General features: G+C 39.0%; 1 protein-coding gene across 2 annotated transcripts in view; it reads left to right on the top strand.

The window, feature by feature from the left end:
- LCLAT1 (lysocardiolipin acyltransferase 1) overlaps nucleotides 1–13,976 on the top strand; it is an 81,354-nt gene extending 67,378 nt beyond the window's left edge. For both annotated transcript variants that reach the window (XM_072409963.1, XM_072409962.1), the window contains one exon: nucleotides 6,671–13,976. In XM_072409963.1, coding sequence (XP_072266064.1) covers nucleotides 6,671–7,170 — 500 coding nt within the window. In that variant the 3' untranslated portion in view covers nucleotides 7,171–13,976. The remainder of the gene's footprint in view (nucleotides 1–6,670) is intronic.
- The last annotated feature ends 2,220 nt before the right edge of the window (nucleotides 13,977–16,196 follow it).

The following is a 16,196-nucleotide window of genomic DNA, read 5'->3' as shown; positions in this document are numbered from 1 at the left end:
AACACAGCCAGATGGTCACTGAAAAGTGCTGGGTGGTGCGCCCAGATAAAAGGGGCTGGGGAGAATGCTGCTGTTGTGCATGCACAGCTTTGTCTCCAGAAACCCAGAGTGATCAGACAGATTGCAGAAGAGATATTGCCTATCGTTTTCTGCAGTAATACTCTGCATGATCCAACAGTGGAATATTAACTTTTGCTTCCTGACATTCCATGAAGACTTTTACTTTAAAGAAATCATAATTACATGGCTTCTGACATTGAAGCCATTATATCAAGCATATAAGGAAAACAGTGTGACATGTCCTCTTTATTTTTGTCACAAAAATGTATTGTCTGTTAAAAAACATCTTTCAGTATCTGACAACAAAACTGCATCTGACAGCTGCGACTGTAATGGGGTTATTAATGGACATCATTGGGATATAATGGCAGAAGATCTCATCCTATTAATACGCATTTGCTTCTTTCATCTAACACATCGCAGTAAGTAAAATTGAAAGATATATTATGCCTTTCAGCCGCGATTATATATCCGGCTAATGACAGCCTTGTCTGCGTCTTGACTATTTGTATACATTGGAAAGAGATGAGAATTATCTGGATGAATATTTACAATAGCTTTGGGCTGTTTGTGCAGATGACACTAAACTGTTGTGATGGCGGGTTTCATTAGCTGTGTTTTTTTTTTTATTATCCGCAACAGAATAATAAAGCTTGTTGGATGGTTCTGGGTTGTTTTATATTTATGCATGTTTTTAACTACTCCAAGCAGCGTTTGTATAATACTCATCACAGGCCATTTAAAGCTGAAGTGTAGCCAAAAGTACCACAATAAATGTGACTTGCCTATGTAATGATAAAATAACAAAGCCAGATTTTGATGCAATATTCATATTGAATCCAGAGATTTCTTCTGCAATACTTCTTTTCTGCCAGTAGAGGCACCCAGTCTGATGACCAGCAACATTAAGCTAACATCCTTTGAGTCCATGTTCTCCTAGACTCACCTCAGCTTGTGCATCGACAGTGATTGAATCAATACAACATATTCTATATTAATGATTACAAAGCTATAATAATTACTTGCCATCGTCCTTCTCTTCTTTGGAACTAAACCCACGGAACTCACCTATCCGCATTGCACAATAGGCGGCTGCCATCTTCCTTCTCTTCTTTGTAACTAAACCCACTCAACTCACCTCTACATTCCACAGTAGGGGCCCACCATCTTCCTTCTCTTCTTTGGAACTAAACCCACAGAACTCACCTATCCGGTGGCCACCATCTTCCTTCTCTTCTTTGGAACTAAACCCACAGAACTCACCTATCCGGTGGCCACCATCTTCCTTCTCTTCTTTGGAACTAAACCCACGGAACTCACCTATCCACATTGCACAATAGGCGGCTGCCATCTTCCTTCTCTTCTTTGTAACTAAACCCACTCAACTCACCTATCTACATTCCACAGTAGGGGCTCACCATCTTCCTTCTCTTTATTGGAACTAAACCCACAGAACTCACCTATCCGGGGGCCACCATCCACCTTCTCTTCTTTGGAACATAACCCTCGCAACACACCTACCCATGTTCCACAGTAGGGGGCCACCATCTTCCTTCTCTTTTTCAAAGCTAAACCCACACAACTCACCCACGTTCCACAGTAGGGGGCAGCTATCTTCCTTCTCTTCTTCCCAGAGACGATCTTTGACCATCCCATGCTCCAACGACGTAACTCCTGCACGCCTTGATTCGTTCCTGACACACGTAAGGGAAGCCCGGATTGCCGGGTTTCCCTGGCACCCAAAACTGGTTTGAACTCATTGAACATTGGATAATGTTTATATGGGACGATTGAGGAACATCCTCCAGTTATACAGCCCTGCTTATCTATTGTATAAATTGCAAATGGTCACTGGGTGCCACTTTTTGCTGTCTGCATTGATTTTTTTCCTATGCAGTGTTTTATCAGGTACCCTCCCCTCGCATTCTGTCTGATAAACTGAGCCTATTAACAAGAAATAGAAATTGATGGCATTAATTCTCAGATTAGGAGAACAAAGCACCTAGGCTACAGAACTCTCTGAAAGTGAAATAATCGCCTTGCTTGGGCTAGAGATGCTATGTTTTTCTCTACTTTTTTATATTTAGACCTAATGTGATCAGGAGAAAGTATCAGCTGGTAAAACACTGCGCCAATACAGATCCTAAAAGCTAAGCTCCAGTCAAACGTAAAATAATTTGCATCTAAAATTAGTCTGTAGACACAGGCTCCCTGCTGCGGGTCTGTAATTTTCTTTATGGCATTTTCCATGAACAGCTGGTTGTCCTGCTTACTAATTCCCTATGGGTGTCACCGCTATAGTCGTTTTTGGCTACTTAAAATCGACTGAGTGTGAGGGTTGCTGTAGCAAGAATTTCATCACATGGAATTCTGGCACGAAATTATTGCAAGTACATAGTCATTGTCGATATTGCACTAAAGCTTTTACTTTTTTTTTGTGGTTTTTTGTTGGAGTTTTATCACACTTTAAAAATTGATATTAAGTTACTTACCCTTTAGCCCAGTCTATCTTTTAGCTATTTTACTGAGCCTGGTCCTAAATCTCCACCTAACACCTAGCATTTAAACTGAACCTGACTTTCAACTGAAGGTCTTTAACCAAACCTGTCCCTAAATCTCTATCTAACCCCTAGCTCCTGAAAAGAACCTGACCCTTAACATCAACCTGGTCTTTATCTCTTAAGCTGAACCTGGCACTAAACCTCCAGCTGACCCCTAATTCTTAAACCTGGTCCTGAACCTCAACCTAACCTCTAGCTTTTAAACTTTACCTGGCCCTAAACCCTAACGAAACCCTAGCTCTTAAATAGAACCTGGCCCTAAATATCCATCTAACCCCTAGCTCCCTAAAAAGAACCTTGCCCTTAACATCAACCTGGTCTGTATCTCTTAGACCGAACCTGGTCCTAAACCTCAACCTAACCTCTAGCTCCTAAAATAAACATGGCCCTAAATCTCAAGCTAACCTCTAGCTCTTGAACTAAACCTGTCCTTACACCTTGACCAATCCCCATCTCTTAAAATCAGCCTGGCCCTAAATCTCGACCTAACATCTAGCACCTAAAATAAATCTAACTCTAAATCTCTAACTAACTCCTAGTTCCTAAACAGAACCTTGCCCTAAATCTGAACCTAACCACTAGCTTTTGAATTGAACTTGACCTTACACCTTAACCAAACCCTAGCTCATAAACAGAGCCTGGCTATAAACCTCGATCTAACCTAGTGTTTCTCAACCAGGGTTTCGTGGAACCTTAGGGTTTTCACAGAGGTTACTAGGGGTTCCTTGGTAAATGGGAATTTTGGACCTCTTAAGTCAGTTTAAGTGACACCAATGATTTGTTTGGCTATCTGTAAAGGTGACATTCTTCCCAATGGCCAGCAATGTAAGATACATTCTTCCCACTATTGTGACAGTTATTTTTCATAAAAGCTTAAACATTTCATTACAATTTATTAAAATTTTTATGTTTTACTGGTATGTATTTATATAAGAGATTGACATTATGAAGTTGATATTTGAAACTGATGTAAATATGTTGTGAAACATGGAAGTAATAGTCTTTTTTTGCATTGTGTTGTAGTGCTGAGATACTTAGTTGTGTTGTACCGTATCCCTAAAGAAGTGGATTCTGTCTACAAAATGCGTTGGATAAAAGTATATGTACTATGTCAGCACAATATATTATAGTAAATTAAGCAATGTTTTTTTATAGATGTATGTAATTAATTGTAAAAAAATGTTTAAGCTTTTATGAAAAATAACTGTCGTTAGAGTCCCATTGGTATGTCCCTTTTTTTGTTCTCTATAAGTTATAAGTAGGGATGTTGACAGTATAAATATGGGATCTTTTACAATAAAATAAAGCCTGATCTAACCACCAAGTCTTAAATTGAACCTAACCCTTAGGTCCTAAAATGAACCACCAGCCTGATCTAACCTCAAGCTTCTAAACTTAACCCTTTCCTTAAACCTTGACCTAACCATTAGCTCTTTCACTAAATCCAGCTAACAAAAGTAACCTGGCTCCTAACCTCGGCTTAGCCTTTACCTCCTAACATGAACTTGGCCCTGTACTTCCACCTAACCTCTAGCTCATAAACTGATCCTGGCCCTAAACCTCAACCAAGACTCTAGCTCTTGAACTGAACCTGACCTTAACACTTAACCATACTCTTATTTCCTAAACTGAGCCTGGCATTAAATCTCAACCTTACCTCTAGCTCCTAAATTGAACCTGGCCTCAGCCTTAACTCCTAGCTCATAAACTGATCCCAACCCTAAGCCTAACCTAACTTTAGCTTTTAAAAACAAGGTGCTCATGCTTGATTACCAATGTAATAAGTCCTTCCTCAGCCAGTTCAGTCAGAAGTTAAAAACTGCTCAATTATATTGAGTGATTTGCTAAGTAGAGATGAAAGAAAGATAGATGACCTCACTGACCACCAGGTTCTTTAAGTTCTAGGTTTACCTAGACCCTGAATTAACCTCATTTCAGTAATTCCCACTCATCTCTGATAAACTCCATTCAACCTAAGCACTGCAATTTGGACTATAGGCAGGTATGATTATCTGAGGGTCTAACCAAGTGTAAAAACCTGTAATATATTTTCCAGCTAAGCCCGCAATCTTACGCTCCTTTACACCAGCTGATCCCAGACGCAGCTCGCAACTACTTAATGTATCTAAATCTCTAAGCAATATTGTGTTCAAAGCTCATTTCTCATGAACGAAATGTTCTATTTATCCCCTTTTAAACACTAATCTAGAAGTACAATGGTTTTTGGAACCTTTACAGATCTGAAATTAGTCCCAGCATCTCCGCAACGCATCTTGCGCATGCCCTTCTGTTTTTAACCCCCCCAGCAGCTGTACATATTCAATTTTCCAGGAAATTAGTTCCGCCTCTGAAACTTTGGCTTTTGTTCCGCTCTTGGAACGTTCCAGAGATCAATGGAGTTTGATGGAGGGTTACACGCATTATTGCGGCTACCTTATTTTCAATCTGTTTACATTCCTGTCTGAGCGCATGTGGAAATAATGCTGTGATGGCTTGGTTTGTGCTGCATATTCATAGACTGTACTGAATGCAACACAAGCTGACTGTGTAATAATGTACTGAGATATGGAGTTTGGCTTGCTTTCTAATCCAGATTGGTCCAAAGTGGTGTGATTAATATTTTATTTTAAAATCTTTTTATTAAAAGATTTACTTTTAGATAACATAGCTAAAAATATATATTGATTTATTTTACAACAGTGCTTTTGCTGTAGACATTTGCTTTAAAACCAGGAAAAGTTTTACAAATACCCTCTGGAGACTCTGTCGCCAGACCCTTCATTTTAATAAAACTCTACTGATATGATTATATATGTATTTTATGCATATTTTATACCTGTTAAAGCCTTCCCTGTGTTCAGATCCAAAAGGCCTGAGCCTGCTGCCGAGTGCCACCATCTTGGATTTGATGTCATCAGTCCCTGGAGACTCAAGTGACACTCTGTAGCAGGGTTTCCCACCCGCCATTTTTTTTTTTACTTTTCTATAGCAGTAGGATGCTCTGTTTGTTTCCCCAACCTTCTGTGCTCATGCGAGGAGGGTATATAGAGCACAGTTCATTATGCTGCCTCTACACAGAATTGCTGGAAGTGAAGAGGCTTGAGGAATAACTAACCATGCCACCAAGTGGAATTTAAGTGGATATGTATGTATGAGTACATGAGTGTGTGTGTGCATGTGATTGTATGTAGGGGATGGTTTGTATGTATGAATTAATGTGCAGTATAGGTAAGTGTATGTCGGTGTGGGTTTATCTGCATGTGAGGGTACAGCTATTCCTCACTTACCTACTTAACGACGGCTCGCACTTATGGCCAGTTCTCCGATGTGTGTACAGTAACAAGGCTTCTCCCCGTCACTCTTGGCTCCATTCTCTGTCCTGAGTAGTTTCTCAAAGCAAACGAACAATGACCTGTCACTGATTCACGCTCACTGATCTACAGACTGACTCTTTACTATTCTGCTCACTTAATGACCAATTTCCTTAACGACCAGTTTGTTGGAGCGAAACCTGAACATTGAGTAAGGAACATCTGTATCTGTGTATGCAAGTCAAATTGACATTGGTTGCTGGAAACCATCTTTTGTGATCTTTTCATTGTCAGTAAAAAGACTGAAAACCCACTTTACCATAGTAAAATACAGCCGTCGTACCCTCTTGATCTTTTATGAATCTGCCAGGGTAGATTTATAAGTCTTCAACTGTTTTAAATGTTAGCAGTCACAGTTGCATTTTGTGACCTAGGTTTATACTTGAGTCAATGAAGTTTTCCTGTTTTTTTAGGTAAAAGTAGTTACCTTGTTTTATATTCAGGTAGGTTTAAATTTGAGTATATATGGCATATAACTACCGATGCCTCTAAATTTGTTAAAAAGTTTCTTCCTCCTGTACAATTTTGCACTGAGCCTAAAATGCTAAAGTTTGGAATTTGCTTTATATAAACAATACCTTATATCTTTTTTTTCTTTCCTGCTTGTCAGTTATATTAGTCATATATAACACTGCTCCATATTTATTACATATTTACAATTTTTATTATTCTTTCTAGGCAACAACCTCGATGCCATCCATGACATAACCGTAGCCTACCCTCGCAACATTCCTCAGACAGAAAAACATATCCTCAGCGGTAACTTTCCTCGGGAAATTCATTTCCATGTTCGTAGATACCCCATCGATAGCCTGCCCGACTCCAAAGAAGAACTCCAGCGTTGGTGCCAAGAGCGCTGGAAGGAGAAGGAGGAGCGGCTGCGTGCCTTCTACGAAGGAGACAGATACTTTGACGTCACTGGACGGAGTAAAATCCCTCCATGCAAATCGGAATTCCGGGTTCATTTAATAAAGTTCGCCTCCCTGCTCTACTGGACCGCCTTTACTGTGGCATCCATCGTCTGTCTCTACATGTACAGCTTTGTACGATGGTATGCACTAGTCATGATTATCTTCTTTGCCCTCCAGCAGAAGATCTCTGGGGGACTTGAGCTGATGGAGCTGGCATGCCACCGACACCACTCCAAGAGGGAAAGTTTAGAGAGCAAAAAAGAATAATGCAGTGTTTAAGTCTTTGGGGGGGAGGTCTTGGTTTTTCATAAACGTACCTACTACATATTTTTCAAAAGTCTTGAGTCATCTCGTTTGGGAGTTTTTATTACTTTTACCCAATCAAAATCATAGCTGGGCAGACTGAATCCTTCTGGTGTAGTAGGGGGGGAAGTCACCCTTTTACAGCACCCAAGTGCAGATTGCACTACTAAGTTGTCTCTCAAAGCCAGAACATTTAGAAGACCTCCTTTTTGGTCTGGCAAAGAGAGATATGTCATCTGTAATCTGGAAATGGTTGAGTGGGAAAACACAAATTGTTGCAAGTTACATCTGAAGGAATGAAAATCTGTATGTAAGTTTATAACTGGTGAGAATTTTTGCATGAAAATCTTCCTAAACCCACACCTCTACAGCTGAGGTACAGCATTCTTTTTAGGTGTGTCCCACTGTAATGGGACCCTCACGACTTCTGGAAATGACGGTCTATACCCCTTGTATATTCCTATATACTTTCACTGTTTTATATTTTAACAAACGGTTTGCACTCCTTTGAAAGGAATCATGCACCATTCAACAGTTTCACGTGTAGAAGTAAACCATGTTATTGAATGTATACTGTAAATAGGAGCAAGTAAAAGGTTCCAGGGGGTATCTAACTTTATAAACCCCTGTTTATACGCAGACCCTGGGGTGTAGTGGGTTTATTGTCACCCCCGTCCATTTTGTAAGGTTGCTGAAAACAAAGAGCAGTGATAGTTCAATCATATGCTTCATCCAGGTCCCATCTTCAGGGACAACACTGGCAAAAAGGCAGAAAAAAACGCAAACTGTCATTAGCAGTATACCTCAACCTTACCAACCTGCCCAAGGACCTACCGTACCATACACTGTGTACAGAAGGTTTATAAAGTGACAGGTCCTCTTTATTAAGGACACCTTTTACTGTATAAACTCTGAAATATAACTTTTTATGTTATATACATAGATGTTGTGTTTTACTTTGTTAGCTATTAAATATTTCAGGTTGTGTTTTTTGTCTACAGACAATCAGGATTTTTCTATGATCAGTTTTGTGTGTGTCCATTTGTTATTTCACCTTTATTATATATTTTTTTTAATATTATTTTTTTTTATTTTTAGTATTTTATGTTTAATCCTGCCGATATGAATAGAAGTTGAAAGGGGCCGTTCATTCTGTGTGACCCCTGCTGCCTGTGATGCAGATGACTGCCATTGAGATCTTTTTGATAAATGCGACTATCTATATGCACTGATGTTATATTTGTTAAGAAGGTTTTGCTAGCATTTTGTAGTATTTGGCTGTTGAAGCTTAAAGAACTAGTAAATTATTCAGCCTTTTTAAAAATTGGTTTTAGAAAAGCAATCACAGAAATGTAATCAAGTTTGTGCATGTAATTTTGGTACAGAACTAATGAATTATAGTAACGAAAGTCTGATAAGCTGGCAAATGCAACAAATGCTTTATAGAACTACTATGTAACTACAGTATGTTTCTGAATATGTTCCATTCTTGTCAGATTGCAGAATCAGGTGATCACACACACCAATACAATCACTAAAATGAATGAAAAAAGATCCAAAGATCCTCCAATCAATGTAGTGAGATTTTGATTTTGACTGCAAGAGGATCGACTGTGACAGGGTTTTGTTGGTTGCTTCCAAAAAAATCTGTGTTTTAGAATCATCAATCGTAAGCCAGATCAATTAAGTGATTATTTTTAATTATTTACATCTGCATCTGATATTTTCAATCACAGGATGCAGGAACGATGTCACATTATTATTCACATCCAAAATCATCATGATATATCTCTCATTTTAGTCAATCATTCTGTGAAATAAAATGCACACCACAGATTCTGTATTCAATAGATTTGATAATCTCTCAATTGATTTCCCCTCTGTGGGAATTTGTCGATCGCTTCTGACCAATCGAACAAATATTTGTCTGGGTCGCGAGAAACAATCACAATCCAAATCAATTCGCTGATTGTTTACAAGGATCATTACCGCTCCTGTTGTATCCTTCGATGTAACATGATTGCAATCACTCTAAATCGATCTCAAATCATTGTATGGGCGCCTTTATATAGATTCTTTAATCTCTTCTTGTCTTGTTTGTATTTAAATATAGGTTGTCCTCTTGTGCTGGTAGCACTGCAATATATTGCAGGGAAAAGCAGTGGGGCTGTATTAATTAGGGTGGGATTTATTTTCTTTCAAGGTACTCAAGGATGTAAAAAAAATCTAAATCTCGTTTTGTTTATAACGGCTACCTAATTGAAATTTCAGGCCGCTCTTTCATACATAAAGGCAATTTATAATTTGGCTTTTCCGACACCATCCTTTGGCCTTGGACAGCATTGAACACAACAACAGTATAGGAACACTGTTTATAACTTGGGTTAAAAATATAAATATACCGGTAGTTAAAAAAAAAATCCATGTTTCTTGCCATGGAACTTCTGAGTAGGTTGACATTTTTGGTCAGAAAGGTCACAACTAAATTGGCCATAGCCATCTGTCTGTAGAGGATAAGTGCACTCAGCGCTTCATCACTCCTCCAGTGTTTTTGAAATGGATCATAAAAGTATCTCGACAATCTTCAATGTTCAGACAGATGCAATACAGCAACTCCTAATAAACTTCTCAATGTTGTTTCCTCATCTCCAGAGCAGCCTCAACTCTTCAACAGAAATATTTGTAAGCTCCTTGACTGCATCTACAAATGTATTTCTGTTTTTTTTTTTTTTTTGAATAGACTTTCTTCTTTTAACTTCTACTTTAATTCTGAGTATTGGTCAGAATCACAGGATCTGTATTACACTCTGACCTCGAGTTTGTGGAGATCAGACCATCACACCTTTATCAATTTGTTAAAGATCTAATTAAAAAAACATGAATATTAATATGTAGTTGTGCCCCTCCATGCCCTTTTTAGCTACAAAAGACTCTTGCCTACTCTTCTGGGAAGACTTGACAAAATATTTTGAAGTGTGTTCATGGGAAATGTGGGCCTATTCAGATAAAAGAGCATTTGTGAGGTTAGGTTCTGATTTTGAATTAGAAGACCTTGCTTGGAATATGCATTTCCAGTTCCAATTCATCCCAAAGGTCATTAGTAGGGCTGAGGTCAGGGCAGGCAATTTAAGTTTCTTCATGCTAGACTCATCATACCATGGGGTGACGTTCATGGTCTGCATAGAGTTAGCTTTGTACACATGGGCACAGTCATTCTGTAACACAAAAAGGCCTTCATAAAACAAGCGTGGAAGTGTACAGTAGTTTGAAATGTCCTTAAATGTTTAGCATCAGCTGGATTTTTTACTGGATACACCTAAAACAGACTTACTTATATAGTTTCATGTCCCAAAAAGAATACCTACCTTAAAGATGAAACTTTCCTTCATGTTCCGGTTTCATGAAGACCCCTTCCCATCAACTGTTACTACATGTAGATCATATTCTGCTTTCAGTTGCACGAGTCTGACACTTCTGTAATATCTTGATCCCAGTCTGCACATGCTTGGTAAGCTATCCTGCATTCTTTATAGACGCACTGGGACACTACCAACACAGCATTGCTGCATTGGTTTTGCACGGAAAACTTAGTAATTGAACACTATGTGTTTGAAGTGTGCAAAAAGCAGATTTGACGATATGGGGCCTTGGTCACAATATAGCTGGACTTTTCTACATGACCAGCACCTGGGTATATCTTTAGAATCTGAAGTGTCCATCTTTAGCTGAAGGAATGTTCTGGCCTGACCGTTTGAGAAGGGTGAAGGCGGCAAGCTAACAGGAGGACAAAAGACAGAAGCATGACGTTATTACCAATAGCGCAATGTTTCCAAGCCCAATAATGCACTAGACTGGGTGGAACAAGGAACACTTCTGCTTTTTACAATGGTACAGGGTTCCCAGATCTTACCGTCAATAAGAAAAATATGGCGATGGGAAGGGCCCCCTACGAATTTCACAGCCAGTTTTTTTTTTTTTTTCCAAAATGTACTTTTAATAGGTTCATCTCTCTGCCTCTTCATTACATTTGACATATAATCTCTGTTCATTTCTTTTTTGATATTGTCATAATAAACCCTGTCCATGGGTGTAATTGTGTTTGGATAGTCTGCTGTTCATATATAAAAAGGAGGATTACAATACATCTATCACCGTGTTTGTTCTTAATTACATTCACATCTTTTCTCTTTTAAATATGCATTTGTTTTCTCAGTGAGATCAGACACATTTATTCTCTGTCTTTTATGATTAGCTCAGTCCATCATGGCCTGTGATGTGTTCTCTCTATTCATCTTTGTAAAAACAATTTGCAACGAGATCAAATGAATCAGGCATGCTTTGAAAATAGTTTTTAAGCTTTTATACGGTTAGGACCATAAATATTTGGACAGAGAGAACTTTTTTTTCTAATGGTTCGGTTCTGTAAATTACCACAATTAATTTTAAATGAAAGAACTCAGATGCAGTTGAACTGCAGACTTTCAGCTTTATTTCTGTGGGTTGAACAATTGGGTTGGGTTGGACAATTGACTCAAAGGCTATTTCATGGGCTGGTGTGGGCAACAGTGGTGGATGATCGCAGAATAATTTCCATGGTGAAGAGAAACCCCTTCACAACAGCCAACCAAGTGAACAACACTCTGCGGGAAGTAGACGTATTGATATCAAAGTCTACCATAAAGAGAAGACTGCATGAAAGTAAATACAGAGGGTGCACTGCAAGGTGCAAGACACTCATAAGCATCAAGAATAGAAAGGCTAGATTGGACTTTGCTCAAAAACATAAAAAAAAACAGCAGAGTTCTGGAAAAACCTTCTTTTGACAGATGAAACCAAGATCAACCTTTACCAGTATGATGGCAAGAAAAATGTTTGGAGAAGACGTGGAACAGCGCATGATCCAAAGCATAGCACATCATCTGTAAAAACTGGCGGAGGCAGTGTGATGGCTTGGGCGTGCATGGCTGCCATGGCACTGGGACACTAGTGTTTATCCATGATGTGACACAGGACAGAAGCAGAAAAATTAATTCTGAGGTGTTCAGAGACATACTGTCTGCTCAAATCCAGCTAAATGCAGTCACATTGATTGGAGGTGTTTCATATTACAGATGCACAATGACTCAAAACATACAGCCAAAGCAACCCAGGAGTTTATTAAAGTAAAGAAGTGGAATATTCTTGAATGGCCAAGTCAGTCACCTGATCTGAACCTAATTGAGCATGCATTTCACTTGTTGAAGACTAAACTTCGGACAGAAAGGCCCACAAACACACAGCAACTGAAATCCGCTGCAGTAAAGGCCTGGCAGGGCAATAAATGGAGGAAACCCAGCATCTGGTGATGTCCATGAGTTCAAGACTACAGGCTGTCATTGCCAGGAAAGAGTTTTCAACCAAGTATTAGAAATTAACATTTTATTTTCAGCTTTTTCATTTGACCCATTACTTTTCAGCCCCTGAAATGAAGTGATTGTGTTAAACAAAAAGGCTTTAGTTCCTCACATTTTTATGCAATCCTTTTGTTCAACCCACTGAATTAAAGCTGAAAGTCTGCAGTTCAACTGCATCTGAGTTGTTTCATTTAAAATTAATTATGGTAATATACAGAACCAAAATTAGAAAAAAGTTGTCTCTGTCCAAATATTTATGGACCTAACTGCAGTATGCTTTGTACTCAATGTTTGTATCACACTGTAATACATTACACTTTTTTAATATTTTCTAGGAAGTGTAGGGGAAAGCTAATGAATGTTGAATACTGTAATTCTACTTTGGAACCCATCCAGTGCAAGTCATGTGATTCATGCATAGGCATTGGTCATATGATGTCTACGAAAGGACATCGGGGGGGTTTCCATTCATGCCAAGCTGGCCAATCAGTGTATTCCCAATGTCTTTATTTGGCGGTAACTATGTGATCAATGCCGAGCAAGATTGCACCGTTGATTATGAAGTATATAAGGGGGATACTAAAAGGGAACACTAGTTAGTCGTCACGTACTGTATGGAATTGATATGGACGTGTATTGGTGATGTGCAAAATGCTGTAACCTAGAGAACCCAACAGAAACAAGGTTCAACCTCTCAGGAGTCACAACAATGAGCAAACACTATTGGATATTGTCTTTTATTACAAGGGAACTGTAGTGATTGCAACATTTATCTGCCTTCCACCTTGTATATATCTATAAAAAATGCACAGAAATATGGTTAATGATGTTGTTATTGGCATTTACATCAAATTGTAATTAGGCAAATCTCTCCCCTTACCGAGAATCAAAAATAATCCATAGACTGTCAGGCTCAACATGTAAAAGTGCCTTGCATGCAATGGTAATAACAACAGACCCTAGATGTCATTTTTGGTTCTGACCGTAGTCACACTTAAAGGAGCTATTGATAAACACAACTTTCACCCAGGAATTATATATTTGTTCAGTTAAATCTTGGGTAAAACTTGTGTGAAAACATTTTCAATTAGACTCTTTTCAGCCTGTCACATTCACATGCATTATCTTAAAGAAGTTGATAAAATCTACAGATTCCTAAAAGAAAGGTGATCCCCTTTATTGTTTGCTTTCTGTCCCCTTTCTGCAATGATGATGATCCTAATATTATGTATGTTGCGGTTTCTTCACTCCCTTCTTATTTTTTATTCTTAAGTTGAATTTAGTTTTATTTGCAGTTTTATTTAATTGTTATTAATAGTTATAGGAAATGTTTTTCATTGTTATTGTACTATATCAATAAAACAATCACTATCCGGAGTGAAGCATGTTTGGTTTTTTATTTTGTATATACATTTGCTGTGGGAAAGGCGCAGTATTGCTGTGTGGGGTATGATTTGGCAATGATTTGCAAGCTCACTGTAAATCAGCATGATCACCTGGCCACAGTTATGTGGTTTCCTGGAGTCCAGGAAGTGAAGGAAAGTAATGTATATCACGGTTCAGGTTGGCTCAGGGATAGCAGTACCACCTATTCAGTGTTAGGTTTGAATCTCTCATGTTTGTGTTTGGTTTCTTTTCCGGGCACTCCAGTTTCCTCCCATTCCAAAAACACACAGGTAGTTTAATTGGCTTCCCCTCAGATTGTCCTTGGACTGTCAACAACATATGACTATGGTAAGATCATTAGATTGTGAGCCCCATTGAGGGACAGCTAGTGATATGACAGTCATGCAAAGATAGGTAAGACAAAGGCGTTCTTCTAACCATGTGGTCACAGTTTTGTGAAGGCAGTTTCTGTTCTTGCATGACTGCCTCTCTGTACAAAGCCAACTCCAAAAGACAAGGATTAATGGGTAGAAACTAATTATTAGTGGCTTTGAATGTTTTTATCAGCACCAGGTAGTCTTGCCTGTTTCAGAAGCTGGTGATTTTGTATTTTTACGCAGTCTTCTCTAAGATTTGCAGAGAATGGTTCACAAAAAGAGGGAATATTCAGTGAGTTGGAGTTCTCTGTGTAAAAATGTCTTGTTGATGTCAGAAATCAGAGGAGAATGGCCAAACTTCTTTGTGCTGATGGGCAACAGTAATTTAAAGAACTCGTTACAACCAAGGTATACAGAAGAGCAGGGTGCCACTCCTCTCAGATAAGAACATGCACCTAAGGCTAAATTTTGCATGGGCTCACCTAAATTGGACAAGAGAAGATTGGAAAAACTGCCTGACCTGATGAGTCTCATTTTCTGCTGCAACATGTTAGGCATTAAAGCGTGGATCCATCCTGCCTTGTATTAACAGTTCAGACTAGTGGCGGTGTAACATTGGGGTATTTTCTTGGCACACCTTTGATCTCCTATTAAATGCTGCAGCCTATGTTAGTACTGTTGCTCACTATGTCCATTCATCACTTACCTCATTGTACCCTGTGCATCTATTGATAGCTACTTCAAGCAAAACGCCGCATGTAACAAAACTCAAATCTCAAACCCAGTTTCCTAAAACATCACAATGAGTTCCTGTTCTTAAATGACCTCCACAGTCACTAGATCTTATATAATAGAGCAACTTTAGGATGTGATGGAACAGGAGATTCACATAGATGTGTGGCTGACCAATCTTCAGCAACTGCTTGATTCTGTCAAGTCAATATGGAGCAAAATCCCTGAAGAGTGTTTCCAGCACCTTGTTGAATCTGCCAAACAGAATTACAGCAAATCCAAGGGCAAAAGGTGGCCCGACCTGGTAATATCAAGGTGTACCTAATAAGGTGGCTGGATATTCATCCATCAGGACAATGCCCCAATGGACAAAGCCGGCTCCATAAAGATGTGCTTGGACCAGTATGTATAAAAGAACTTGAGTGGTCTACACAGAGCCCTGACCTGACCCAATCTCATAGATGACCTTTGGGATGAGATAAAATGCAGATTGATAGCCTTGTGCTCTCACACAACTTTAATACTTTTTTGGCAGAATGGACACAAATCTCCACAGACTTCAGATTTATATGTAAAACCTTCACAGAAGATTGGAGGCAGGTTTCTGGAGGTTTTAGATGCAACGTGGGACAAAATCCACAATATTGTCCAATGTTTTAGAGTGGGATGTCCAACAAGCTTTTATAGGCATGCTCCTCAGGTTTCGCACAAACATTTATATATAGTGTATTTTAAATATACGGTCACCAAGATACTGCCTTTGAGGGGCGTAGATGTGAATATTCCATTAGTGCCTACCTATACGAGTGTCTGTAAAACTTACACGTTCTTAATAACTCTAGATCCATAGTGAGCCACTATGTTTTGATGTTTGACTTGTGGAGTAGAGAACCTCATCATGGTCCCTTCCTGCTGGTAAATGCATCCCCATGAGGTTGGAGCCCAGTTGGAAAACTCGGGTAGGTTCACCCTAAATCTTGTGTCCAATTATCGATGTTCTTATTGGTTAGTATATGTTTAGCATTCACAATAGCGTAGGGACCCCATAAATAGCATTGACCTCGATGCTGGCTCTGGGCTTGTTCCTATAATTGGGTTTTGT

Source organism: Pyxicephalus adspersus, chromosome 4, assembly GCF_032062135.1.
Source record: "Pyxicephalus adspersus chromosome 4, UCB_Pads_2.0, whole genome shotgun sequence".
In the NCBI taxonomy this organism is placed as follows: Eukaryota; Metazoa; Chordata; class Amphibia; order Anura; family Pyxicephalidae; genus Pyxicephalus; species Pyxicephalus adspersus.
Note: the sequence above shows the minus strand (reverse complement) of the source record. Positions and strands in the feature narration are given on the sequence as shown.